The following is a 27,345-nucleotide window of genomic DNA, read 5'->3' on the forward strand; positions in this document are numbered from 1 at the left end:
TAAATATTTTTGAAATCAAAAATTAAATTTTTACATTTTTTGTAAATTAATAGTGAAAATTAGATTTTAAAATTTGTAATTAAAATGACTTTGTAACAGTTTTTTATGCTCTTGCAACATGTTGCTACAGAGTATAATAGTTTTATTCACCTAACGGTTGTACCTATCACCTAAAACTAAGCGAGATAGATATGGGGTTATAGATATACTATATATAAATAATCAGAATGACAAGAGGAGTTGAGTTGAAATCCGGGTGACTGTCTGTCTGTCCTTCCGTCCGTACAAGCCGTAACTTTAGGAAAAATGTAGATATAATTATCAATTCACTTACCCTTGTACAGCGTGTAGCAGCCATTCTGTTTATTTTCGATAGGTTGGCAGTTCATCGCTCTACCAGGACCCGGCGCACACTTTGCATCCGTGGTGCTGCTGCAGGAGTAGCAGCTCAAGAGTTCACCCGCGTTCACTGGCGGCAAAGTGTTGTCCACTATGACAGTTGGTGGAGCATTTACTACATCGCTGGATTCAATGCCCAGTGGTTCAACATTATCGACCGCGTGTTTTTCGGGCTCACCCACATTCGACGCCGAATCGTCACTGTGTTCTACCACAGTAGTTACACCACTATTCATGGCATTTTGTTCGTCATAATTGTTTACCGAACCCTCGCCTTTATTTGAGTCCTTGTTCACATCACCACCAACATCAGCGTCATTAATGTCATTCGTATTCTGCGATACTGTTTGCTCTGTGGCTTCCGGTTTTTCAGCAGCCACGGTGGGGCTCTGAACTTCTTCATTTGCTTCGCCCTCATTAATGGCTGGTGCATCAGCAGGATAATCCGGCGATGGTCGTTCATTTGCCGGCTCTGCTGCTGTTTCTTGCTGCACTGGTTGCACGTCAGCTATATCTTCAGCGTTACTTACTTGCGCCGCTTCTGCGTTCCCTTCTTTATGCGTTTTTTCCTCGACACCAGCCGCCACCTCTTGATCTTCATTGTGCTCAGTTTCAACTGGCTGCTGTTCTTTCACTTTTTCTGAGGATTTGTCATTAGCATCACTATTTTCTTGTTGAGCTTCGATTGACTCGGCAGCTACATGCTGCTCCTCAACTAGTACATTATCCTCTGCTTCTGCATTACCATTGTCACCAACAGCTGCGGGATTGTCAGTCTCTTTCAATGTATCTGCCGCACCGTCAGTTGCATCAGTTGTCACCATTTGCAAAGCTAGTGGCACCGGCAGTACCGTTGCTTGCAATTGCTCGTCTATAGCTTCGACTTCTTGTTGAGAGCCCTGTTTGCTTTTACTCTCCAAAATACATACGTAATCCGTTTCTTTGTCTATAATGTAAAGGTTATAGTTTACAAAATATATTAGTATTTTATTTTTATAAACAAGTTTGTAACATTTTTTTTTAAATTTTTTTAAAATATGTTATAATTCTCAACATATTTAAATTTGTATTTTTTTCGATACTTGGGTTTCGACCACAAGAAATAATAAGACTTGGTTCATAATTTTAAAATTCTCAATTGTTTTTTCGCAACGTTACCTTCACACACAGATGTCACTGGCATTGACAGCAACCTAGAAAAACAAATATTTCGACGGATGGGTTTTTGTGCGAAATTTACATTAAAAAGTGTTACTAATTTTTGCTCACACTAGTATATCATTATTCTCAATATTTTTATACAATTTAGCTTCTTTACTTACCCATAGCTATAACACATGCTTGCTCCTTGCAATCGATTTGTCTGTCCAGCTTTGTATTGTCTGTGCTTTCACATTTTGGCGTAGCGGGGTCCACACACATAGAACACATCGCAGAATTTTCTACAAAAAAATATTCAGTTTAAAATAATATATGCATTTTACGAGATTAACCGATAATAAACTTTATATTATAATAAAGGAAAATTTAATTATTGAATTAAAAACCGAAAAATCTATTAAAATTTGGGGTTCAACAAAAAATTTGGAATCAACAGTTTTCGAAAAATGCTTGACGAAAAAATGAAATTATTTCAGTTTATTTAAATATCGGCACTGATCTTCACAACAAAATTCACGAAGGAGCCCACTTGGATCCGGTGCAGTCCTTTTTAATTCCAAGAATTAATTAGTAAGTATCAAAAGATCACTTTTTAATAATATACAATATTTATTGTTATTAGTGTTTTTACCGTTGGGTAATTTTTAGTAATTTTTAACTAAAAAAAAATTAAGTTTTAAATCAGCAACAATATCGCGTGAGATTTGCAAACTATCAAGCAATTTATATATAATACACATATGTATAGTATACCCGTACCCTCAGCTTGGATTTGCATGATGACTATGCTGCTAGCATAAATCAACCAAACGATACCTTTCATTTTTAGTCTATTTTCTTGTGGATTTTTTATATTTTAAACGTTTTGAAAGTATTATAACTGACTTTGTCTGCTACTGACAGACGCTGCTGCACAACTCGTGCTGAAATTAAATTTGATATCTTTTTTAACTACACTCGGCTTAATTAATGTGGATTAATGAGATTTACAGGGTGTGTGAGTTTATTTTAACAGAAATACAATTAACTTTTTAGGAGTAATTAATTAGTTTTTTGATATTATTCTTAATATTTTTTTCATTTTATAATTTAATATTTTTTATTTATTTTTTTGTTTAATTTATTTTAATTAATTACTGTTAACATTATGTAATTTAGTCATTCCTCGACCCAATAACTTTTTTAATTAACATAAAATTTCAACAAAACTGCCATAGTTTTTCAAGACAATTATTATGTAATTTTTTCAAAATAATTATTTTAAATTTAAAGTTCACTAATTATAAAATATAATATATTATATTATTTTTTTAGTTATCACATTTACTTTTGTTATCCAAATGTTGGGACTAATAATTCTACATAAAAATTTAGTTTTTATTCACAAAATTTTTAGAACTATTTTAAAATATTTTATTTTGATTATTTTATTAATTTTAATTTACTTAAAATTTTTTTTTTTTTTTTTTTTWTTAAAAACAATTTTCTTATTTTTTGCGTATTGGCACACCTTGTAAATACTGCCCTCTACCTGCACTGTACAGTAGCAAATATTTTCATATTTTTTATCGAATACAGTCAATTTATAGTTCAAATTATTTTATTTTTTATCATTATATTTTTTTGCACACAACGCTTAGCAGCTCAATTACAAATTAAACAAATTTATCAGCATTCATTTAAAATTAAACACGCACAACACCAATAATAACGGAAAGAACCACACTTAATCTATAGCCAACAACAACAAGCGCAACAAAGAAACTGCACATTTAATCTGGTCAGCAATCAAGCCGAGCCAATATTTGACTTGATAACTCTTGCACAACTTGACGAATGACACTGCGTATGATGAACATCATACGTGTACCGTTCCAATTTGTAACCACCAATATTTGAAAACAATTAAATTAAATACAAAGAAATACAATATAATGAAAGTTATTTGTCATGTATTTTTGTGAGGCGTGGGCTTGACCCACGACATTTGAGCCTACAAGTAGATTTACCCACACACATTTACCTACAAAGGCATGCATTTGTTGTTTGTATACATTTCTTTTTTTAGGTTAATTACAAAGGCTCTATACCAAATGCTGATGTCTATCTCGCACAGTGCATACTAAATAAGTAATGATGTGAACTAGAAGCAATTGTTGGCGTGTGGTCGCCAAATTGGCTGGGAAACCACGCTGAGCGGTGCTCCTCAGCTGATAGACGAAATGAGTGGGTTACGTTGCATTGGAAAAAGTGATTATATAAAGTTATTGCAAATGTGTATATATGTCTTTGGTTAACTGTATCGCATGCAATTAAGGAATATGCTTTTTGCATATAACGGTATATTTTGTGTGTCTATAGTTGAAAGTACTGGAGAATGTTTTTAAAAGATAATATATGACGATAACATACATTAATTAACTCAAAAGAGTGAAATCGATATGTTAGCTTAGCTTAATGACCCTTGGACTCATATTGATTCTTGAAATTATGAATGTGTAATGAGATTGCCACTTGACATTCGCTAGCATGTGTAAGGGATGCATTAGATATTCACCACGAAAACACTTAATATCGAACGTGGGAATGCGATTGGTGTCCATGATTGTTTGTTTTGAAAAGATTGACACACACAGTGTTTCTACAGAAAGGTTAAAAAAAATAGTTGAAAGTGTTCGTGACATTACTTTTCTTTAAGTTTCGTCGAGTAAAATCAAGAAAGAATGCCGGAACCCAGCTATAACATACTTGGAAGCACAATTCTTTTAACACAAAAGTGAAAAAAAAAATCGTATCGACTCAGTTCGCCATGCTGATCAATTATTGGGTTGTTGTTGTTGTTGTAACAGCAGAATTCTGCCGATTTGACAGTATTTGACTTGATAAAAGGATCCTGATAAGGATCCAGAGATCCGTTTCGGTTACGTAGACCCGTCTGTTGTGGGAATGACATATATAGGATCTCTGACGTTGCCTTCTTTATATTACGAATTTCGTAGCAAATTTAATATGCACTGTTCAGGGTATACTGACTCAGATAGTGTACATGATCTCGTTGGAAATTTATGATTATCCAAACGTTATCAATAAACATGTATATATTGAAACATACATAATGTTCGCAAATGTACATACATGCACATCTATTCAAGGCATAAACTTTGCAGCAGGCATGAGCTTTGCAGCAAGTGGGCCACAACAGGTCAAATATGTTACCTTTGCCAATATCTCAGTTATCAATAACAGGTAAACACGGTTATCTCCCTCTGATAAATATAAAGCTAACGGTTCATTACATTACGCTCACATATAAAGATGTATAAACATTTACTGGTGCATTGGCGATAAACATGATTAAGTTTTCAGTCAATAGCAGAATATTTATAGCTGCTATTGTCTTCACTGACTAATATGCCATAAATACAAGGCAAATAAACCTTACAATAATAACCAAAATTACCCTTATAAATATTTAATCATGAGTCAGTTACACACAGTTGCGCACACTTATGCATACATATATGTGCATAAATCCATATGTAGATATTTCTAGAGATTAATATACATATGTACGTATAAGTGTTTTATAAAAGCAAGTTGTTATATTAGGTAACAAATAGTAGTTCAAATGGCGTTTTGCGTAAAATTTGGCGACTTCAATGTGCACAATTGCGATGTAATTAGCATGGTAATGTAATTGAAATGCAAGCTATTTTTAACTATAATTACCTTTAATTCATTTTGCTTACTCGCCTAACCTTTCAGGCCTTTGACACAAACACTGCATTATGGCAATTCAAAAGCTGTCAATCACGCCATGTTTAACCAAATATGCATATGCTCCCCGTGTAAATCAATATTTTCCTTTTTAGTAATAATATAAATATAAGTCTGTAAATGAGTATATATATTTATGAATAAATAATTTTAAAAGGATAACCATAATCAAAATAAACTTGCCTTTCCAAAAGGCTGCTAAATATACAAACCATTTCACACAATATCTCTTTTCGACTGCTTGACTTTAAACTCCCTCTCTTTATCACATTTACAATAATTTGCTTTGAAGTGTACATTTTCAACAATTTCATTATTATTAGCGTATAATTTTAACCACAACAAACATTTAAATAATGCACGATAGCTCCGAATTAGCAAAAGCTCCTATTCTTGACACAAAATGGCGGTATATAATGTCATTTCCGTGAGAAACAGTTTTGTTGGTTATCGAAGTACTTATAAGTTATCGAAGTAATATAGTGTGTGAAATAAATATAAAGTAATTATATATATAAATAATTAATTATAAAAAAGCATATACGACAACAAAACAGCCTTAAGATGTATGTATGTATGCACTTAGAAATAAATCATTCATTTCATTTTACAAATCGACAGTTTTACATGCACTGTTGTTATGATGCCAGTGATATTTGTCTAGCAACTATATCTATATTTCTTGTGATATATCTACACTATACTATATATACAATATAATAATTATATTAATTCAGCAAATAATAGAAAAATATAGCTGCTTCAAATAAATTAAAATTACATAATACAGAAGCACTTCAAATATATTTCCTACATAGTTCACTACTTGTTAACAGCAAGCAATAATCGATTACCACATTCGTGAAACGAGCATTCATCCCTAACACAAAACAGCTGTTTATTAGAATATTTTTTTCATTGCAGTGTGTGACAGCGAGTAATTAAGTTTCTGCATTTCTTCAATTTATTTTCATAAATTATAATTATTTAATAAATAAATTCAGTTAGTAACTAATATTGCAAAATGAGCACAAAAATTGTGAATCGTATCATGTTAATTACTGGTTTAATAAGTTTATTGCACGCCGCTTTTTCAGCTGCGCATCGTAAGTATTCCGGTAAGCCGAAGCAGAGACAATTAAATTGCATTTTGTGAATTTCCAGATCGCACCTATTTGCGGCTCACGGAACAAGACTGGACACATCTACCTGTAGATGTAAGTACAACTGTTTTACAAAATACGCTTGATTCATATTAAAATGCTATTATTTCCCATTATAGGTAATCGTGCAGACTGTGGTCAGCCTGCTGGTGGTCGTGTACAATTTAATACAAGTGGTTGGTAATTTCAAGGAAATACGTGCCACGGTTGACATGCAAGAGAAGTCCTGGGATACGCTGGGCAACTTGCCATCATTTTACACGTTCAATCATCGTGGTATGTCTTTATATCAAAATTATGAAGCCGAACCAACAACAAACGTTGGCAACAAGAGTAGTCTAGATGTAGATTATTAGCAAAGAAAATTGTGTTTAGTTGTAAATTAGTATTTGTGTTTACATTCTTTGTAAGCTATATTTGCAAATCCAATAAATCGAAATTTTTCGAATAAATCCAAAAACTACATAAGTTCATTTATACTTCATAGAAACTTTCAAAAAATGTGTTCAATTCTTTTATTTGCTATGTAAAAATATGCAAGAAATGCCGTACATCGGCGTTTTGAATAAAAAATGCCTCGGCGCATCTGTGATTCCTCAATATAAAATCCACCAACAAGATATTGCGGTTAAATTGATACAAATTAATAAAGCTGTATATAAAATGTTATTATTCAAATTATAAAAATTGATACAAATTAATAAAGCTGTAAATAAAAACATTTTTTTTTTTAATTTGTGAAATTAAAATGTTATAGAAAAAAATAGTACGTATTAAAAATTTTTATTTTGTAAAAACCTGGCAATCGTACATCTGTTAGTGCATTTATTTAATACGGCAACCCTCCAACTCCAATTGGAAAAGGCCATTTCGGCCAGTGTTGTGTTTCTTGATTTCATTGCAATTATTTTCGTTATTGTGTGCGGACGTTTGTTTCTTGATAGCGCTCGTTGTGCGGTAAAAAGTAACGGAAATTTGTTTAATAAAGAAAAGGCAGAATTGAAAGGTATAATAGTAAAGCTATAAATTTTTGAAAAATATTTATATATCACGGTTTAAAACTACTGCGGTAGCAAACAAATTTTTCTGCTATCCACCCATACTTGGCGGCATTTGGTAATCCGTGTCGAAATTTTGTGCGCGTATTTGTATTTTTAAACATTTCTGTATCCTTATTGTATTTTTGTCGAAACTCGGTTTTCACAAATGTTCGTCGTTTTGTGAGTGACATTGTGTGTGTGTTTACACTGCTGTCCTTTTTATCCTGTCATTCGTATTCCGACTTGATAAGGGTGTGTACTTGATGACCTACCCGTTGAAAAAAGTATTTGGAGTGAAATATAAAATAAACAAGTGAAACATTCGAGTACACCTGCAACTGCAGCGTTAACATAAAGTGCATAGTAAAAACTATTGGAAAATACGCCCTGTGCAAGTGAGGAACAGAGTTTTCAATTTTTGTAACGCACAAATAGCATAATTTTCACAAAAATGTCGGTATCATCAAATGCATCATCTGCATCGTCATCTGTAACTGGTGTACCCATCAGCAATGGCAGTGGGAGTAGACCATCGTTAGGACGACCGGGCAGCTGTGATTCGTCCTCCGCAGGCAGCGACTCGTCTGAACTAACACATATTCTGAATCGCAGACAAGTAATTATGGATTCGCAGGAAGCTGGGATTGAAGTGCCACATCAATTCAAAGTGGTTAATGTATATACGGAATTCCACGAATTCTCAAGGAAACAAATTAAGGATTATCAAAAAACGTTTAACAAGTAAGTTTTTATGAAAAATTATCTCTCTTAAACATAGTTACGAGCAATTTTTCCAATTAGATTTAAGTTTACTCGAATATTTTTAGATGGGTAGGGATGTGCAATAAGGCTTAAATGTTTACTCAAAAAACGTGAAATATCAATAGCCTTGAATGACAACATCCTTGCCAAGGTCACTAACAGCAAATGCACAGATATTTTTAGCTAATGCGTGTATGTAGTACAAGCATATACATACATATGTAGATGTCGTACGTCATGCGAAAGGGTGTATAATTCATAATGCCAAAGAATACTTCAGCCCCTGTCAAGCTAATGCAAACATCAATGTCATCAGCTCCCAACACCGGCAAGCCACAACCCACCCACGTTACCCTGAAATTACTTCGCAGTCACGAGACTGCATTGAAGCGTATGGAAAATGTAAATCAACAGTAAACGAAAAAAAATGTAGCAAACAAACAAGAAATGATGTAAAACATATTCACCGGCTCAGAGGTCTTCGCTGCGTCGGATTATGCAGTGGTTGATATGCAACGCTTTCATGTGGAGCAATATTTTACTTTGATTTTGGTTTTGTTGTTGGCAGAGCGTGTCACATTTTTCTCACTATCAGTGCCGTTCATGACCGTCTCTATAATAGATATAGCATTTGCATTGTGTGCACTTCCTCGTCTTGGAGAGACTGTTTAATAATTTATGAATTAACCGCAGATCGTGTCAGTATTGACATGACGCCTTTGCTGAATGTCTAACTGGCTAGTCTGCCAGTTAGTGACTTTGCCTCCAGTCACTTCTTGTTCACATCTTCATCTGTTCATATGTGTATTTGTAAGTTTGTGTAAATATGTGTACCTATTACTGTAATCATGATTATTGTAGCCGGCAGCCAGACACGCTGGCGTATTCTCTACCTCAATGTTTATATGTGTGTTGCTTGCAGTTTAAATAAAGCTTACGCATATTTCTTACGTATGCGCTTTTCCGTTTACCACAAAATTTACATAATTTTTTATGAGTAATAATAGTCAAATCGTGCATATGATCATGGCATGTAATTGATTCAACGTTCTCAGCGCAACTGCTTTGGTATTTTTTTTTTGTTTGTTTAAATGTTTTTTTTTTTTTTGTTTTATGTTACTATATTATTATTTGAAGTATGAAAATATGTGTTTAACTGCAGGTTTACAGTTAATTTTGTGGCGGCGTACATTTTTTATTGTTTGAAAATTTGTTTATTGCAATTTCCGTTTGAAAAATTAATGTTAAATTTTACAGCGTGATTTGATAAAAATAAAAAAACAAGTGACATGTATTAAATAAGTGATTAAAACACACATCTAAACGGGAAACACCGTGCTATTTTTCCAATCAAAATATTTTGTAATTTTTGTTTTTTTTGGGTAGTCACCTCGCCAACTGCAAAAATATTTTGGTAATGACGCTACAATAACAACAATATTTTACACTTTTACAGCAACAATTCCGACACTATCACAAACAAATTTGTTTGAAGTAACATCGCCATTTAAGCAGCATGCAACAAAGAGTTAACTTCCGTCCTAATTGCATTTAATTACAACTCATCAAAAGCGTGTCGGTCAAAAAAGTTTATTAAATAAATAAATATTCACAATAATAATAAATTGCTATGAAGGAAATAAAACACTGCAGTGACGATAACAACTGAAGTTTGCGACAGAAGCACTATATTCGCCCTCATATGTATACACATGCATACATAAATATTGTTTGTACTATATATGGGCTTACGAATGTACATTTCTACTCATTATGGATTTTGTACTAGAGCTCAGATCGTTTCCTATTTCTTCCCTTTGTTTATGTCGTTCAAGCGTTTTATCATCAGTATGCTCACGAATATGTATATGTGTTTGTAGAATTGTGCATTGTTGACTCTATAGCGCTTGTATGCGTATCTATCTTAAAGTATTATGCTGACTTAAGCTTATCTCGACAAGGCACCAACCCTCGCAATCACTTAAAGCGCCATGGTTGCGTCTTAAAACTAATATTTGCTTATTATTCTTGTTATGCATCACTCTACTCTTCTTTAATTTTTGTTATATAAATGTTGTTTACCTGCTCAACAAATCCAGTGAATGACTAAAAAAGTGCATATTTGTGTAGGCAGATATGTACTTACGTACATATAAGGATAGTACTTGTAGCCAAGTACTCGAACACCTAATGTATAATAATATTTTTTGGTATATTTTATTATCTGGGGTTAAATACGTACGTATGTTTACATTTTTTTTTAACTGTGGGGCATAGCTTTTGTATGTTATAGAGGGTTTGGTATGAAATGTCGGTGTCAAAGAAGAACTGGAGCGATAAAAGTTGGAAACATTCTCAAATTTTTTTTTTCGTATTTTTGATTTGCAAACATTTAAAACAGTATGTGCACTTATAAAATTAATTAGTTATGCAATATGTACATACATACATTGGCATTTCATATCTGATCTCAATGAACAAAACTATACCATTCGCAACAACAAATTTATGCCTTCTTATTTGGCATACTTTCACATAATATCTTATCAATTTACGCGTTATTTTTGCTGAGCCAACGACTTAAACCTTATCTGCTTTCATATTTATTTAAGATTACTCAGCAGCCTTAACACATTTCACTTGCTTTTCTAAAACAAAATTCCAAAATTCTGTGAAATTTTAGCACATTCCAGGTTTATTGTATGATTTTTTCTATTTTGTTATTTATACATCATGCGAATAAAATTGTATATATATATGTACATATGTATAATACATAGCACATTATTTGATGAACTGAGGCAGCTTAGATTATTATGCCGGTTGCTTTGATTAGTAAGTCAAATAAGGTGATTCGCCAATTTTAAATTAAGCAGAAAAATATACTAAAAACATTATTTACATATTTGTGTATTTTTTGTTGTGTCAGTGTTTTGAGGTATTATTAGGAACTATCTGGTAGTTGAATAACAACAACATATAATGCCAAAAAATATTCATGAGAAAAAATTGGAGAAATAGTGCCGAGTTGGCAATCCTTGGCCGGATAAAAATCCGGGTCCGTTCAGTTTGCTTAGACCCGACTGTCGTGGAAACAAGAACGGTCGGTTGAAAGGTCGACAATCTTGTTTTCGAAAATTTATTATATGAAACCTTATTTTACAGAAAACTTTATTGACAAATTTGAAGATATAACAGACCAAAATCTTTCAAGAAATATTCTGTAAAATTCGCTATAAAAAATCCATAAATACATCAAGGTTGATAATTTATGAAACAAGAAAATTATACGGGGTGGAAACCCATCGGAAACGAAAAATAAAATTTAAAATAATATTGGAAAAATAATGTACGGGCAAGCCGAGATCGGGAAGAGATAGAAGATGGGGCGTGACTGAATTTTTAAGGATTAAAAACATTTGATCTCGATTTTCGACAACACTCCGAGACCTATAGAAAAAATGATATGGCAATGTCGCATGTAATGAAAAAATCTAAAACTTTTGTATGAAGACTGCTACATAACGTCAAAATTCTTAAAAATAAAATAAATAACAAAGTTTTTGGGTGTTTTTGTAAAATTTTTTTCAAAATCTCTAAAAAATATTATCCAAACGATCAAAAAAAAGTTATATAATTAAAAAGTGGCAACGTTTGTAAATAATATTGAATTTTACCCAAAGTTATGGACGTAAATATTTCAGAAATTATATAAATGGCTTATTGAAATTTCTAATAAAAGACTAACAAATTATTCGAGTGGAAATAAGTCTATAAATTAGATAAATTAGCGCTGACCTTTCTATACAAGTGTAAATATATACGTTTATATATATTTTTTTAACAAATTCACCTCCTTTAGTTAAAAACTCCAAATGACATAAGTAAACGTGTTCAAAACGATTGTGTTACTACTTTACTTTTTTTACAGCTTGAGGTTATGTTTACATATATCATACTACATATACCAACTCCTTCCTATTTTCTATGCTATTGTTTTTTGAACCTCCGTTCAATTTTTTACAGCACTTTTGAGTCATTTTTCATTTTATTTTACTTCTACTATTTTTACAACCAATTATTACTGCGCTAATTACATTTATACACAAAGATTGCTGGTGGTAAACTCTTGTCGCCGTTGCTCTGGCTTACTCTACATTTACATATAAACAATATAAATTAAAAAAATCTCGTTATTTGTAAGCTGACTCCGTTTATGCTTCGCGGTACATTGCCGTCATGGGTGCACTCGCCGTTTTATTTACAAGTAAATTGAGCTAAGATCACGTTTTAGCGCCAACGCCGACTTTGACAGACAGAAATGAAAAGGAGACACATTTAATTAGCAGCAATTTCATATAAGTCGTTTATAGTGTAACAAGATATTTACAATTTTTATTTTTTTCATTTAATAGTATTGACCAACTGGCGACCTTGCTGGCGGTCATTAGAAAATGTAGTTTTTGAATACATATTTTTTGAGATATCAATATGAAATTTCCCACACGTTCTTTTCTGGCCAAAGGCTGCTCATTTGTCGAAACCACCCATATCGGACCACTTTAGTAAATAGCTACCACACAAACTAATCGATTAAAATCAAGTGGTTGTATGGAACATTTTTTTAATTTGTTTTTTATTTGATACAAGATCTTCAAGAAAATCGACACAGATTATTGTCCAAAGCAACACTATAAACTCCGAGCATATTGTTCAGATCGGATCACTACAACTATATGTTGTCATATAAACTGAACGATAAAAACGAAATGCATACATGGAAACATTTTGTGTTTGACAAGATTTCTACGTGAATTTGGAAAGTATTATTGTCCAAGATACAATCGCCGAGTAAATTGTTCAAATTCAATCAAAGATCACAATTTCACTCAAAGTTAAAACAAATAAGAAATGCACCAGTAAAAGTTGTAATAGCTTCGGTGCATCCGAGGTTAATAAATAATAAACTTTTCTGATTTTTTTTTTATTATTTATTAACATAATTTTATTGTGAACAATATTTTCATCGTAACTCACAGGAGTATTTCACATTAACTGTCGAGGAACATCAGTAAAAAATAAAATACCGTTCCACTTATTTGCCCGTCTGATTTCGCGTCTTTTTCCACATTGCAATGTCTCATTTAGTAGAGATTTTCGAAAAAAAAAAATTCTACTATTGTTTCCTTTATTTATAGGCAGTACTCGCATCGTGTTTACTTTGCTCTCACGAAATTGACGTCAATGATCCGCTCTAATTTCCGTCTGCAATCTGTTTAATCAGCGATTTTCGTAAATATTAGCGCAAATAATTCGTAGACAACAGTGTAATACACACATGTCTTTGTTGCTTTGTTCATGCCAGTTCCATATTCCAGCTTGGAACATAATAATGATTTTGATTATTTGCTCTATTTTGGCTTTGCTACATATATATTTTTCGCTTTATTCTTTCATCTGTAAGCAATTCTGTATTCCAAAATTCCAACTCATAAAATTTCTGTAGACAAATTTATTTCACTTTTTTTAATTCTGTTTTAACAGTGCTTAGTTTTACGATTTCTTATTCGTATGCTGTTGCTCGTTTGAAATTTCACATTCATTTGCATATATTAATTTCATAGCTATTCCATTGCCTTTGATGATTCAGAGATTTTGTTTTCGTTTTTTGTAAATACCATATATTAGACTTTTTTAAGGTCTCAGAGAACTTATGTGTACATTCATAAAGTTTTTATTTTCAAAGTCATTTTAACACCTGCTCTGACTCATCTTTGAAATCAGGTAGCCTAATAAAATGTACGTGTCTAATTACTCGTTAATTAAAAACCTGCATTTTCAGGCACTTTATTTCTTGTCTGCCATAATATTTTATATTTTGAACTAAATCACTTTTTATTTCACAATTTTTAACTTCTTTAATTTAAGACTACCAATTTTATTTAACAATTTACCAGTATTTAGTTTATATAATATTTTTTTAAACCTGATTTCTATTTTAATTTTTTCGCGATATCGGTATTATTAATTTATACGAATATATCAGTGTTTTAAATATAACATATTTTTTGTCTTCTTTTAATGGTTTTTACTTGTAATTCCAAGATTTTCCTTAACAACTCCCGCTCACGTCAGATTTTATCATTATTTATTACTAATACTGAATTTCACACGGAGCTAAATCAGGCGAATACGGTGGATGCGGCGCGATATTGGTTGAAAATTTGGTGAAATACTCACGAAGAATCAAAGCAGTATGTGGCGTTGCATTATGATGGTGCAAAAAGCAAGTGTTGTCTCCATAATTCCGACCTCTTTTTACGCATAGCTGGGCGCAAACGACGCATAATTCTTAAATAGTATTCCTCGTTGGGAGTTTGGCCGGTAGGAAGGAATTCAGAGTGAATCACATCGATAATCGAAGAAAACTGTCAACATAACCTTGATTTTTGGAGTGATTTTTTCGGCTTCGACTCACATTTGCCACAATATTCGGTCGATTGATCATCTGTTTCCGAGACGTAAGCATAGATCCAACACTCTTCGCCAGTAATAATATAATTTCATGACATCCTGGTAATCGGAAAGCACTGTTTCACAGTTGTTAAAGCGACGCTGTTTTTCGAAAATATTTAATGATTTTGGAACCAATCGCTCTTTCCGTTTTTTTTAGGCCCAAATACCCTTATAAAATGGTTTTCATTGATGCTTCCATATTCCAACGATGCCAGTAAGATCTAAGAAGAATTCCTTTTAATTAGACTCAGTGCCGTTCATACCTCAGTTAGAATCACAAAACTTTAGAGAGTGCCGAATCGAACAAACAGATTGCATAAGTCACATAGATTAGACCTCGGCTATATCGTACTAATTCAGTGCAGCATACCACACATACTCTCTTATATTGAATTCATTAGAATAATTTTCGTGTTGTTTGCACGCATCAATTTTTTTTAGAAGAAGGCAGAGCTTATACAGGCATACAGGAATAGCAACAAGCAGAGAAGTGGCAAGTCGAAGGCTACTTTTATGTTATCACATTATGATTATCTTAATTTCTAAATTTTTATCCAATTATACAATAGTAAGCTTTCATTATGCCGTTAAATTTTGTGCTGCATTATTTCCTTGCCTTACATCTTCCTCTCCAACTTCTACACCGCGCTCTCATGCAATAAAAAGGATGTATGCACTTGTCTTGCATTTCCTTTCACTTTTGTAAAGTGCTCTTATTTGCAACCGCATAATGCAGGACAACAATACACCGAGAAGAGGATACTTCCTGCCGGTCTTACGTTGCTTTTATCATATGTGCATATACACTCAGGTACATGTGTACTCGTTCGGTTGGAGTTAACAAAGGCAGATGTTCTGGGTCTGTAATCAAGGACTTAAATTATGCTCGTAGGCATGTTGCATGGTGACATGCATGCAGGTGACAGAGTCCATGCGGCATGTAGCTCTATATAGCAGAATGCATGTGTATACGTGCCATGTGACACAAGCAGCATTCCACCAGTATGGCAACGCAGCGAGGAAGGGATAAAGATGTTGCAAAAAGCATGTTAAGTAATTCAAACGCACAGCCACTTACTGTTGTGACACAAAAAAATTGAGAAATTATACTATAATAATCGCGGTCAGTAGGTAGGAGAAAGCGGTGCTTGTAAATAATAAGAATAGTAAAAGTCCTGTGAATATTGTGAATATATCTCTTATATTTAAATATGTATGTAAAAAACTAGCATGTCCCGAAAGAATAGCGCCTTAGTGCTCCAGTTTAACGATAAAATGGTGTGATCGAGGCTTTCCACCAATTTAATTGTCCTGTAAATTTTTACCCTATTTTCACGACAGTTTCTTTAATTTTGTACGCTGACTTAATTGTTTTATAATATTTAATAATATATTTCAAAGTTTTTTTTGTTGTTAAAAAAATAATTTAATTAAATTAAAAATAACAATCTCGTTTATCGATTTTATTAATCGATAGTTGTCGAATCCAAAAACTATTGAAAAATCAGAAATCGGATTCATATCTAAAAAGCTCAGAAAAATCAATAACTATTTTAAGTGTAAGTAAGTATTACTTATAAAATGAATAAGAAAATGATAAAACTAAAAACTTATAAAAGTCGATAAAAGTGCAAGTACGATAATGCTTATAAAATATAATCGATAAAATTACTATTAAATTTTTTAATAGATAAGCCTTCATGAACAATTTTTAGAAAAAGATAACACAAAATCTTATCGAACTTAAAAATCGAAAATTCATCAAACACATAAAAAATTATTGGTATATAAATGCTATTAATAGATCAGCAATTTAAAATATTTAATAATTAGATGAAAAAGCGCTCTAAAAATAGAATCGATAATTTTATTAAAAAACTTTAGAAAATAAAGTTCGATGCTAATGGAAGGTCGATAACAACATTTAAAATGCAAACGATAATTTTTTTTAAATTTATGTTGTCGTAAATTTTTAAATTTTTTTGCAGTTTAAATACCTGTTATTTCTTAGTTTCAAAAAAATAGCGTTCATCTCATCCTTAAGCTTTTCAAATCTATTCATAACGGCTTCGATAAACTATAAGTTGCAAGTTAATTTCAAAGTTGAAGCTCCCAAGAAACTGCATGTCAACAAGCACTTCATGCATTTCTGAAAATGTATTCAAAGTTACGCAATCTCCAGAGTGGAGTTCTCGTGCCGCCATTGTGGGTGTGGGAGTCACATTAACACTAATTAGCCGCAAATTGTGCACAATTCTTTCTATGCATTCTATGTATGTATGTATTTATATCTGTTTGTATGGCTGTGTAAATAGTTGAATGCGAGTTATGGAATATCTATGCACTTTAAGTAGTCGCACTCGCACTTGGCATAAGTCTAGAACGTGTGAATCCTCCTTGAGTTGCATGTCAATGTTTAAAGTGGCGCAGCTACAGTGCAAGCGAAATGTGTGTGTACATACTTTAGATTAGCAATTTGAGCACTTTATAAAAGTATAGTTAAACAAACACATACATACACGCACATATTTATTATTTGTATGTCTCACATTGTTTGTTTAATTGGAAGTCATTGTATAGTGCCAAGGCAAGTGTTTCCAAGCGTTTATTGTGGCGCTCATTATTTATACTCGTCTTGCCTTAGGCCGTAACAGCTCTAAGGTCTAAAGTGTGGCTAAATGTTTATATTTGCAATAATTTTTTAAGTCAACAAATTGCGCCCGCTTACACAACGTCTTAGAACTTTTGCCCTATTAGTCAGTCGATAAATTGCGCACTATAGTACATCTACTGCCTTATAAATAATTTTAAGAAATATTAAAATTTTTTTCAAATTAGGCGTCGGACCTCATATACATATATAGACCGTGTGTGGTATTTGTTTAGCATTCTACGTTTGCTTTTACTTTTATTTTACGACTCAAACTTGTTTTCTTAGCGTTTGCTTGGCGAAATTGCACTTGGCAGTGTACCAATTGCACAGGTCAACCCAAGAAGTTGTTTGTTCCCTCGTCGATTGTGATCGCTACATGCCATTTCCACTTTTTATTGTTATTTTAAGTGCCAAACCTTTCGTTTCTTTTTCACATTTGCATGCCAGAATTCCTTTTCTATTTCATTTGTTTGTCTTGCATCTTTGAAACCAGTTTTGGAGATTGCGAATGTTGCTGCTGGCTCACTGTGCGATATGCTAGAGTGCAGTGGTTTTAGAAAACAAAAATGAAAATGTAGACGTTTAGCTTTTAAATATCAACCAAGAATCATCTTTAAAATTTGTATATTATGTACCTCTGGAACTTTTGTTGTGTCAAATGGCGTTATCAACTCGATGAAACTTATTTGAACAGATGACAACAGTTAACATTTTTGAAAAACCCAATTTAATAACATGTTTTCCAATAAAGCCGAGCTGAACTCGCCAAGGAACACCATAAATATAACTTTCTTTTTTAATTTTTAAAATTTTATCAAACAGTTTTGACTTGATACACTCTGAAAAGTAATCTAACGATCTGACAAAACTCCTGCTCTAAATGCGTGGCCAATATTGAGGCGATCAGAGACACTTTATTATAATGTTTTGTTAAACCATTCCCATTCCCATTATTGGATGTAATGGATCTTCAAATTGGATTGGATTGGATGTTGGTCTTCAAATTTTCTTTTTTCTTTTAATTTTGATTACTCTGCATGCAAATTTATACCAAAGTATGCTTAACATGCGTCAAACACATGTGTTTGTTTTGACAGCTGGTTTGACAGCCATCACACTGTTGAATGTTTTTAAAAATACTCTGTATACGTATAAAAATATATGAATATCAAAGTTTCTCTAAATAATTAAAGTTTTTTCCACAAATAAAAAACAGGAAACCTAGTAAAATATTAAAAACTCCTTTCTAATTTAATCTTCGAAAATATATTTGGAGGCAACTTAGAACTTTAACTATTTATCGAATGAGAAATGCCATAAAGTTTTTTTCTAAAAATTTACTCATGCAAATTAACTTAGTCTTTAAAACACACAAATCAACTTTCGCTAACCTTGAATTAATAGCCAGACATAGGAATAACTTAACTTTAATGGGGACTAATATAATATTATTAACTTCCTTTTAACCAATATACACATGTACGTACACATATTTTTCTTTTTTATAGTATTCACCTATTCAGATATGAGGAAATTTCTTTAAATCAATTATAGTTCGTGCATTCGTATAAAACTTTTCACCTTATGCCAGAAAGCATATTTCTTAAGTCACACTGGGAATTACATCGGAAATTGCTTATGCGCTTTCTGAATGCGTAACTTAACAGCTGTGCTGCATATTAAAACACATCAATAATGTATTATATATGCAGGAAAATAATAATAATTAAACTACGTTGCACGCAAAATCGAAATTAATTTTTTTGGTTGCTTCTAGTTTTGATTACACTACAAAAATGTTTTCAGTTTTTTAAAACTTAAGAGTATATTGCATTAGTTCCACTTACATATGAATGTATCTTAAGAGGTTACACAGCTTTGCGGGTTTATATTTTTTTTTTATTATCTCATTAAATTCTGAAACACCTCCAGAATATTGTCCTAAATTTTCAAGTTGATCCGCGTAATAGTTTCAGAGGTACGGCCTTGAGAACTTATGCGCTCGAGACAAGCTAGGCTTGTTATGAAGGGTTTATTTTTCGATAACAATTTTTTGAAAAAAAAGTCACGAAACGAAAAAAACTTTAATTTTTTTTTTGTAAAAATGTTAACCATAATATATTTTTCAGTTTTTCCTACGTCCAAGTTCTATGTAAAGGTTTTAGCTAAAACATGTATTTATCACTTTAAATGATCCTATAAGGAGTTATCCTGCCAACGCGGGTGTATCTTTTTTTCGGAGGGCTCACCGGAAATGGCGTCGCAATGCTCGAGTTCAAAATATTTTTTCCCAAAAATTTTTGCATTTTTGTGTATGTTTGTAACAATAAAAAAATTCTACCGAAATATTTAATTTTTTAAATGAGAAAAAAGTTGTGCAAAAAATTTCGTTTTTTAACCGATAAAACCCATGTAACGTCTTAAGCTCTTCGATGTTTTTAGTATTAATTATCAGCTAAAAAAAACATCCCTGATGAATAATAAATTCGCCACGGTAAAAATAATTTACTTATTCCAATTAAATTATCCAGATTTATGTATTATATTTCGATAAACGCTCATCATTTCAAAGTCGATTAACCGAATAAATTAATAAAATCGCCAATTTTTTCTTAATATGGTATAGCTAAATCTTCGAGAGTGCAGAATCGTATAAAAAACTCGGTAGTATAAATTCACTAACTGTTATAACTAAGAGATACATTTATATAATTGCCATCACCTAGTAGGACAGTTAAAAAATTTGATTTTTTTTAAATTTCTTAAAAGAAAACTTCTGCATCGGTTATATAGAAATTTTTTGGGCATGTTTATACATGTTTCAAAAAAATACGGAGAAATAAAAAAAATAAATAATAATTTTTTTGAGGTAAATGAGATCACTGAAGGCGCTAAGGCGCCTCCACTGTTGCAAAGATTTCGGCCTTCTCCATGGATGAAACCTAAAGAAAACTTCCGTACATTGACCTACGTTAAACTCAAAAATTTACAGAATCGCATACAGTTACAATGCTATAATTAATAGCACTTTTTGTTTTTCAGTTCGTAATTTGCATATTTCGCAAAACTGATAATTTCTTTAAATGTGTGAAAGTTTGATAAATTTTCATATACATATTTTAATAACTGCGTATGCGTGCTTGCTTTAGTTTGAACGCAATAGTGAAATGAATAAACCTCGTTTTGATAGCCTGTAGACCCTCCTGCTGCGTATTTTAATTTATAGTATGAGAAATGTGCGACAGTAGCGTAGCCACTGCCACTCGCTGATAATGAATAAATGTTATGAATACATATGTACATATACGCACCCTGTTACTACTGTAATAAAGTATACTTGATGGCCTACCCTTCAAAAGCACACCAACGGGGCTGCTGCTGCCCATAACTGCTTAACTCAGCCGAACACTTTATTATGACCACAATATACATATATAGCCACCCTCTTTGATCTATTATAAAATGCATATATTTCACCATATTTGCATATTTTGCTATCATTTCGCCATGCCAGTCATTTTCTACATCCGGTCAAAGGAATTGTAGGCATTGAAATAGACATCGAAACACGCTGCAGTCGACGTTGATTATCGATTTTAATATGTGCATATTTGCTGCAGCAACAGTGCGTTCAGAAATACTTATTGTAATTACTTTTCACTATGATACATACTCGTATATTCTGTATTTATACGCATATATTAGTGGCCGTATGTCCAGTAACAACCCTTCTAATAAAACAAATCATTCCACGGTTAAACAACTCAAGAATTAAGCGACATTGGTGGTGGAAACTGGCCAGCGTTTTATACACGTACTTCTTAGAATATTAATATATCAGTTCAATGAATAAAATACTTGATAAACCTCACAGTTACTATTGAGAAATGAATAGTAATATTTTTATAATTCAATTACAAGTATAATAACTTAAGTATTTGTATATACATTTAGGCATCCGCCTTCGAATCGCCATTTGCTGTATTTCTTCCCTTATCAGTTGTTAGTAGTACTATTAAATTTTTTACTTGAAAGTGTGTAGATGCCTTATTAAACTGGTGTAACCACTTTCCATTCAATGTGTCTCTATATCATCATTAAGTTATCGTCTTCATTGGTTTACTAGACAGCATCTAAATATCTCACTAGACTGGTATAACCACTTCTATACCGATCCTTTTTCATTATGTTTATATTAACATCTTATTTAAAAGAAATTCCAAGATGCAGGGTTGCTGCTGACCATTTTTACATTTGACAAGACAGAGTGCATGAAAATATCAGATAAAAGTCCTAATTATATTATTTAAAAAGCAAAGAACACATCTTTCACACTCAGAATTTTCTGTTCTGCGTTGTCCTAGGGATATAGTTGTGATATTTCCGGTAGTTCAAAAAAAAAAAAACAACAACCTTAGATGCACAATGTGTGTGAATAGCTTTTGTTGTATTTGGCTTATATTGAAACAATCATACTGTTGACTGAAAGTAAATTTTCAAACGCAGACACGAAATTCACGTTTCATCATCCTTCACTATTTCATAAACATGTATCGAAGCACCACTATCGTATTTTTTAACATTTCGCTCGACAAATAGACACGAACCTTTTTTTATTTATCGACAAATTGTGTGGTATACAAAATTAAAAAATTTTTCCAGACAAATGTCCATGTAATATTGAATGTATGCTGTTCCCACCAAAGTCTATGGTTGTCTCGATAGGTCACATGACGATCCGGCAATATTAGTTACATAAGTAGTTTCCGGAGCAACAACTGATTTTAGACGACCTTCACAATATTCGTCTTGGAGTGTTTTATAACCTCGATCATAAGCTCAGATTGCAATACTAGCGTTGTCAAATCCCGAAATATATATTTCATATAGTATAGAAGAGTATAAAGTATTGCCAAGTCGGCAATTCTGACAAATGAGTTGCTTATTGGAAGAAATCTTCTCATTCTAGAAATGCACCACTTCGCTCGACATATTATTTTCCACCTCAAATCGATTCACACTTCAAGTAGTTCTTGGCCAAATTATGCGCATTAATAAAGAATTGTATGACAGTATCGTCAAATTACAACAATTTTTTATTGTGAACACATTTGTTGTTTTTGAGTTGATCAAATGCGCAGTTGTTGTGTTCTAAGTGTGGTGGACGGTACCAAGCAACCTTGGCTTAATTTATGCGTATGTTTAAGTATATATACACATGTTTGTCAATTATTATGTACCAATTGTTGTAATAATTGCAATATACACTTGAAGTGTTGTTTTGATGACATTAGACGAGTGCTAAACTGCCGCTGCTAGATTTACATGAATATTGCTCATAAATCATTAATCATCAAGCAGACCGCGCTCGTGTGCAATTTATACACAATTCACTTAAAGTGCAATTATTTAATGTAAAATGTTTACTTGTATTACACTCTTTTTACATATTTATTTTACAGTGACTCAACCAAGCATGAGATTAAGGCCTGGCGAGTCATCGTTGAGGCTTAGCTGTATTTATTTTGCATGCGACGGTTTTTGTTGTTGTTGTCACACTTAGCACTTACAAGAACTTTCAATAATAGCACTTTCGCACAATTAAATCATTAAATCACAGCAAAAGATTGGTGTATTTGTTGTAAAGCGGTTCAAAAGCAATAAAAATCGCTCACGCCGCTCAACAAACTTACACTTCATTGTGTGACGCTGATTAATGCAAAAGAAAGAAAAATTTACAGAAAGTGATAAAAGTGCGAATGAAGAGAAAAATGCGTTTTCCTACACGCTTTGCACATGCATACATACTTATTATATGTGGCGTGAACATAACATAACATGAACATAAATATACGCTATATGCATTTCTAAGATCGAAAGAAAGCAAAAATGTGTTCGCGCAAGTTTATACCAGTTTTTGCCGTTAACATTCAAATCAGCGATATGCGTCTGCGCACTAATGCTTTTAGATATGGTGAATGCATACATACACATGTACATGCAGTGTAATATATGTATACATAAAAAAAAAATATTTTTAAGGGGTTACGCCAGAGTCTAGAGTCGCCAAGAAAAACATAACTTTTTTAAAGTTCGATCCAAAAACGGATTCCACGGCCAAGCACTGTCAACTCGACAGAGTACAGGGTTTGTCCGGAAAGTGATAGGACTGATTGTCTTTTTTGGCACAAAAGGTAGAAAAAATTATGAATTTTTTAGGCTTTATTAAATATGTATATAGGATTTTGTAAGATGAAATCCATTGTTTTTTTGATTAATGGTTTTACCTGGCACAGTTATAAGGATCCTTTTTAGCTCAAACATTCACCGTTTTGTTTAATAACTTGCTCAAATTTGTAGATAATTTCATAATACCACTCTAATAGAAACCTCCCAATTGGCGAAAAACTGGTCAATAATATAAGCCAGATCCATAGGAACCTCTCTAACAAGCTCCCGCAACTTATTGCGAGTCACTATCGATATGGCATCGCATTGTCTTGAAAGAGGACAATAGCTCTCCTGTTGGCTAAAGCTAACCGCTGCTGACGACTGTTTTCGTCTGTCGTCGTTTTTAAGGAATAAGTTAAAGGTAGAGTTCCCAAAAACGCCTTACTTTGGTAATAATTCATTAAAAGCCTGTATTCCAATTGGAAAAAAAAACTAGTGCGGAATATAAAGCAGATGCATGTTAACCTCCCAATCAAGCCTCTGGAGCCTTTCGCGAGTCACTATTGGTCGATGTGGGTTAGAGTTTTCTCAATGAAATACAATTCTTCTCCAATTAGCGAGAACTGACCGCTTCAAGGCTATTACTTTCTTGAACGGTCCATGAAAACTTCTGAAAGCTTCCGATGAACCTCAAAAATAATTTCCTCATAAAGATCTCTTATTGGAAATCAATAGCAGATCACCGAGTATCATGAAATGTATTAACCGGTCATAGGTAGCTTAAAACTTGTAGGTCAAATTCGAATATGGAATCTTTAGGTTAAAAAATCCCTTATGATTAAAACTTTACTCTCTTCAAGTTTCTTTAAAAATCTTCCAAATAACTTAACTTTTCTGCTACACTGTAAGACATTTTGTCAAATTTCAATCGCCCACTGCTGATGTTGTCAATTTTGACACATTCACTGCACGCACACACACACCCACCCCACTGTTTTCACCAATGCAACGCTACCCGTATGTTGAAGAAGACCATAGCTGTGCTCTGTCACATTGGTTCATTGACTTTAGCATTTCTGCACGCTCGCATGCGCTTGTGCGCGCTTGCCTTTGGCGTTGCACGCTTTTTTTGTTGTAACAACAAAAATTAATTTTCATTCGGTTTCGTGTTTTTTTTCGTAACATTTTTTTCTGACCACTTTTGTCGCCTGCATTTTTGCATTATGCCACATTGTTCATATTTATAGTTGTTGTTGTATTTCATTTACATTTCGCTTTGTTTTAAGGCCGCCACCCAAAAGCGCCCATCCGTTCAATAGCGTGTCCAAGTCTGTGCCTGTGATTGTGTGCGGCCGGCTGACCGCGTTTGGTTGCGCTTACATTTTGCGCAGTTGTTGTACAATTTTTATTGCTGTGCATATTAAAAGCTACAAAAGAAAAGAATTACGAAAAATTACCCACATACGTACATGTTTGTGTGCATTAATATGTTATACTATATATAAAACTTGTATTTAATATATGAATATAACCAAACGCCATAGCCGTACCTCGGAACCTTAATAATTTAGTTGTTTTTTTTTTTTTTTTGTTTCTTGCTTTTCTTTTTTTTACGTAAATGTTGCTGACCCCGTTTACTTGCATGCAAACATACCTACATACATAAATGTGTACTTGTCATCCAACGCGTATGTATTTATTACGTCCGTCTGTGCAGCATTTCGCGCTTTGCATATTTACAACTCAATTATTATGACAGTTTTGTCAACATGCGAGTACACAATTGGCGTTATGTCCGAATACCCAAAAGGCAATGCTGGCGGACGCAGCGCAGTCGTTGGCGTTGCCAATGTTAAGCTTCCCTCCAATTTGTTCATTATCAACCCACACTCTTTATTATTGTACTATACATATGCATATGCTGTGCTATGCCATGCTTCCATTTCAGTGTGATTAATCTGTCCCTGTAACAATAACAATAATATGAGGAAAAGCCAGTGAGTACACATAATATATGCACACATATAATTTATATTATTTCTTATTTTGTGCGAAAAAAATGTTGCACTTTTTATCACACTTATACAATGCGTACTGTGAAAGTAGGTATATTTTTTAAAAAGAACTGTGATAAAAAAAAAAAATAAATATACTTATCACCAAATAAATTCTTAAATTTTTCGAAGAAACCTTGTATTTTTAGTGTAAATTACTCACAGCATTGGAACTACTTTGTTTTAGAAAGTCTAAATTATATATTCTGCGAATTGGTGACCGCCCTGCTTTGGATCTGTCAGCTCGCATGAATGTTGACATTTAAAAGAAAAGTTCACCACAAAAGAAGATAACATTTGTAGGTGCCCTGTACAGGCTATATTAAGATTATTAAGTTTGGTACGAAGTTTATAATACGCCGAAACATATAAAGTATATATACATTGTGACAAATAAGTACTCGGAAATTGTAAATAAAACGCAAAATATTTAAATATCCCCACCAGATGTAATACACTTATGAAAACGATTTTTCCATTCCTTGAACTTTTCATTAGCACTTTTTGAGATAGCTCCTTCAGCGAATTTGGTTTTATCTCTTCGATCGACTGAAGTGGCAATTTCAGTTTGGGGAACAAGAAAAAAAAAAACTCAGAGCCAAATCTGTTTAACACGGTGGTTGATCGATCATTGCATTTTTGGCTTTAAATTAGGTAACAACCGTGGCTCGATGCGATGACGCATTGTCGTCATGTAAAATCCAAGACTTGTTGCTCTACAATTCCGAAAGTTCCGAACGGATGTTTTAACGCAAACGCCTCAATACGGCCAAATAGAACTCCTTATTAACCGTCTGTCCCTCCGGAACAAATTCATGAGGCATCGAACCACGAATATCGAAAAAAACAATGAGCTCTGGCTTCATTTCGATGATTATTCACTTGTTTGCATGTGAAACTCATGAACCAATCTCATCGGCATTTATAATGCTCTCCATGAATGTGGGTTGTCGTAGACTGTCGTTGCACACATCCTTTTCTTCTCACGAAGTTGCTCATTTGTCGGAACCGTTTTTTAGTTCACAAGACATCTTCATGAAATTTGAAGCCGAAGTTAAGGTTTTTTTTTGTTTTTTGTTTTCAAGACTTTTGATAATTGTTTGTTGTAACTGTTGCTGAGAACCTGTAAAATAGTGCGGATATATGTCAGAAAAGTCATCTTGTTACTGGCGCGCAGTTTCATCTCACCTAAATTTCGCGGACATAGTCTCAATAAGTACAACCAACCACATACTGCTTAGAGGAAAGTTCGCAGCGCTTCGTAACAAGGATCGTGGACGCCTTATGATGTAAATCACATTCAGAGAACATCAAGAGACATCTTTACATCCAGAGTTATCTCTAGAAGACAATTCAAACTAGTGGGTTAGTAATCGCCGACACTACTTTCTCAGAAACTTCCGTAAAGCTACAGTCTTTTTAATTTTTACAAATTCGTAGAACAATTGTAATCCAGAAAACATATATAACCGGAAGTTTTTGTTGTTCTTGCTGTTGTAACGGGTACCTAATCCCCGTCTGGATGGTAAGGATTAGATAAGTTGTCATCCAACGTCATCATCTCCAGGAAATGTGTTGTTTCGACGGGGTCGGACCAAAGGCAGTAGGGTGTCAGGTGTAGGGTTAGCAAGGCATGCAAAGAGCTGGCT

At 33.0% G+C, this 27,345-nt stretch overlaps 3 protein-coding genes across 4 annotated transcripts in view; 2 read left to right on the forward strand and 1 right to left on the reverse strand.

Annotated features, from left to right (window-relative positions):
- The window catches only part of LOC108965611 (enolase-phosphatase E1), a 14,326-nt gene extending 761 nt beyond the window's left edge, over positions 1-13,565 (reverse strand). The window contains exons 1-4 of one of the 2 annotated variants that reach the window (XM_018928153.1): positions 3,071-3,097; positions 2,320-2,483; positions 1,722-1,841; positions 335-1,345 (exon numbers count right to left, since the gene is read on the reverse strand). In XM_018928153.1, the coding sequence (XP_018783698.1) occupies positions 335-1,345; positions 1,722-1,841; positions 2,320-2,383 (1,195 nt within the window). In that variant the 5' untranslated portion in view covers positions 2,384-2,483; positions 3,071-3,097. Of the gene's footprint in view, positions 1-334; positions 1,346-1,721; positions 1,842-2,319; positions 2,484-3,070; positions 3,098-13,339 lie in introns of those variants that run through there. The other variant, XM_018928154.1, reaches the window with a different exon arrangement.
- Positions 6,253-6,963, forward strand: LOC108965615 (membrane magnesium transporter 1). Its single transcript, XM_018928157.1, has 3 exons — positions 6,253-6,443; positions 6,502-6,554; positions 6,620-6,963. The coding sequence occupies exons 1-3, from the start codon at positions 6,362-6,364 to the stop codon at positions 6,854-6,856; spliced, it is 372 nt and encodes a 123-aa protein (XP_018783702.1). The 5' UTR covers positions 6,253-6,361; the 3' UTR covers positions 6,857-6,963.
- The window catches only part of LOC108965614 (EF-hand domain-containing protein D2 homolog), a 36,921-nt gene continuing 17,002 nt past the window's right edge, over positions 7,427-27,345 (forward strand). The window contains exon 1 of the mRNA XM_018928156.1: positions 7,427-8,281. Coding sequence (XP_018783701.1) covers positions 7,992-8,281 — 290 coding nt within the window. The 5' untranslated portion in view covers positions 7,427-7,991. The remainder of the gene's footprint in view (positions 8,282-27,345) is intronic.

The sequence above is a fragment of the Bactrocera latifrons genome, unplaced genomic scaffold, assembly GCF_001853355.1.
Source record: "Bactrocera latifrons isolate USDA-ARS-PBARC rearing strain unplaced genomic scaffold, ASM185335v1 scaffold_142, whole genome shotgun sequence".
Taxonomy (NCBI): Eukaryota; Metazoa; Arthropoda; class Insecta; order Diptera; family Tephritidae; genus Bactrocera; species Bactrocera latifrons.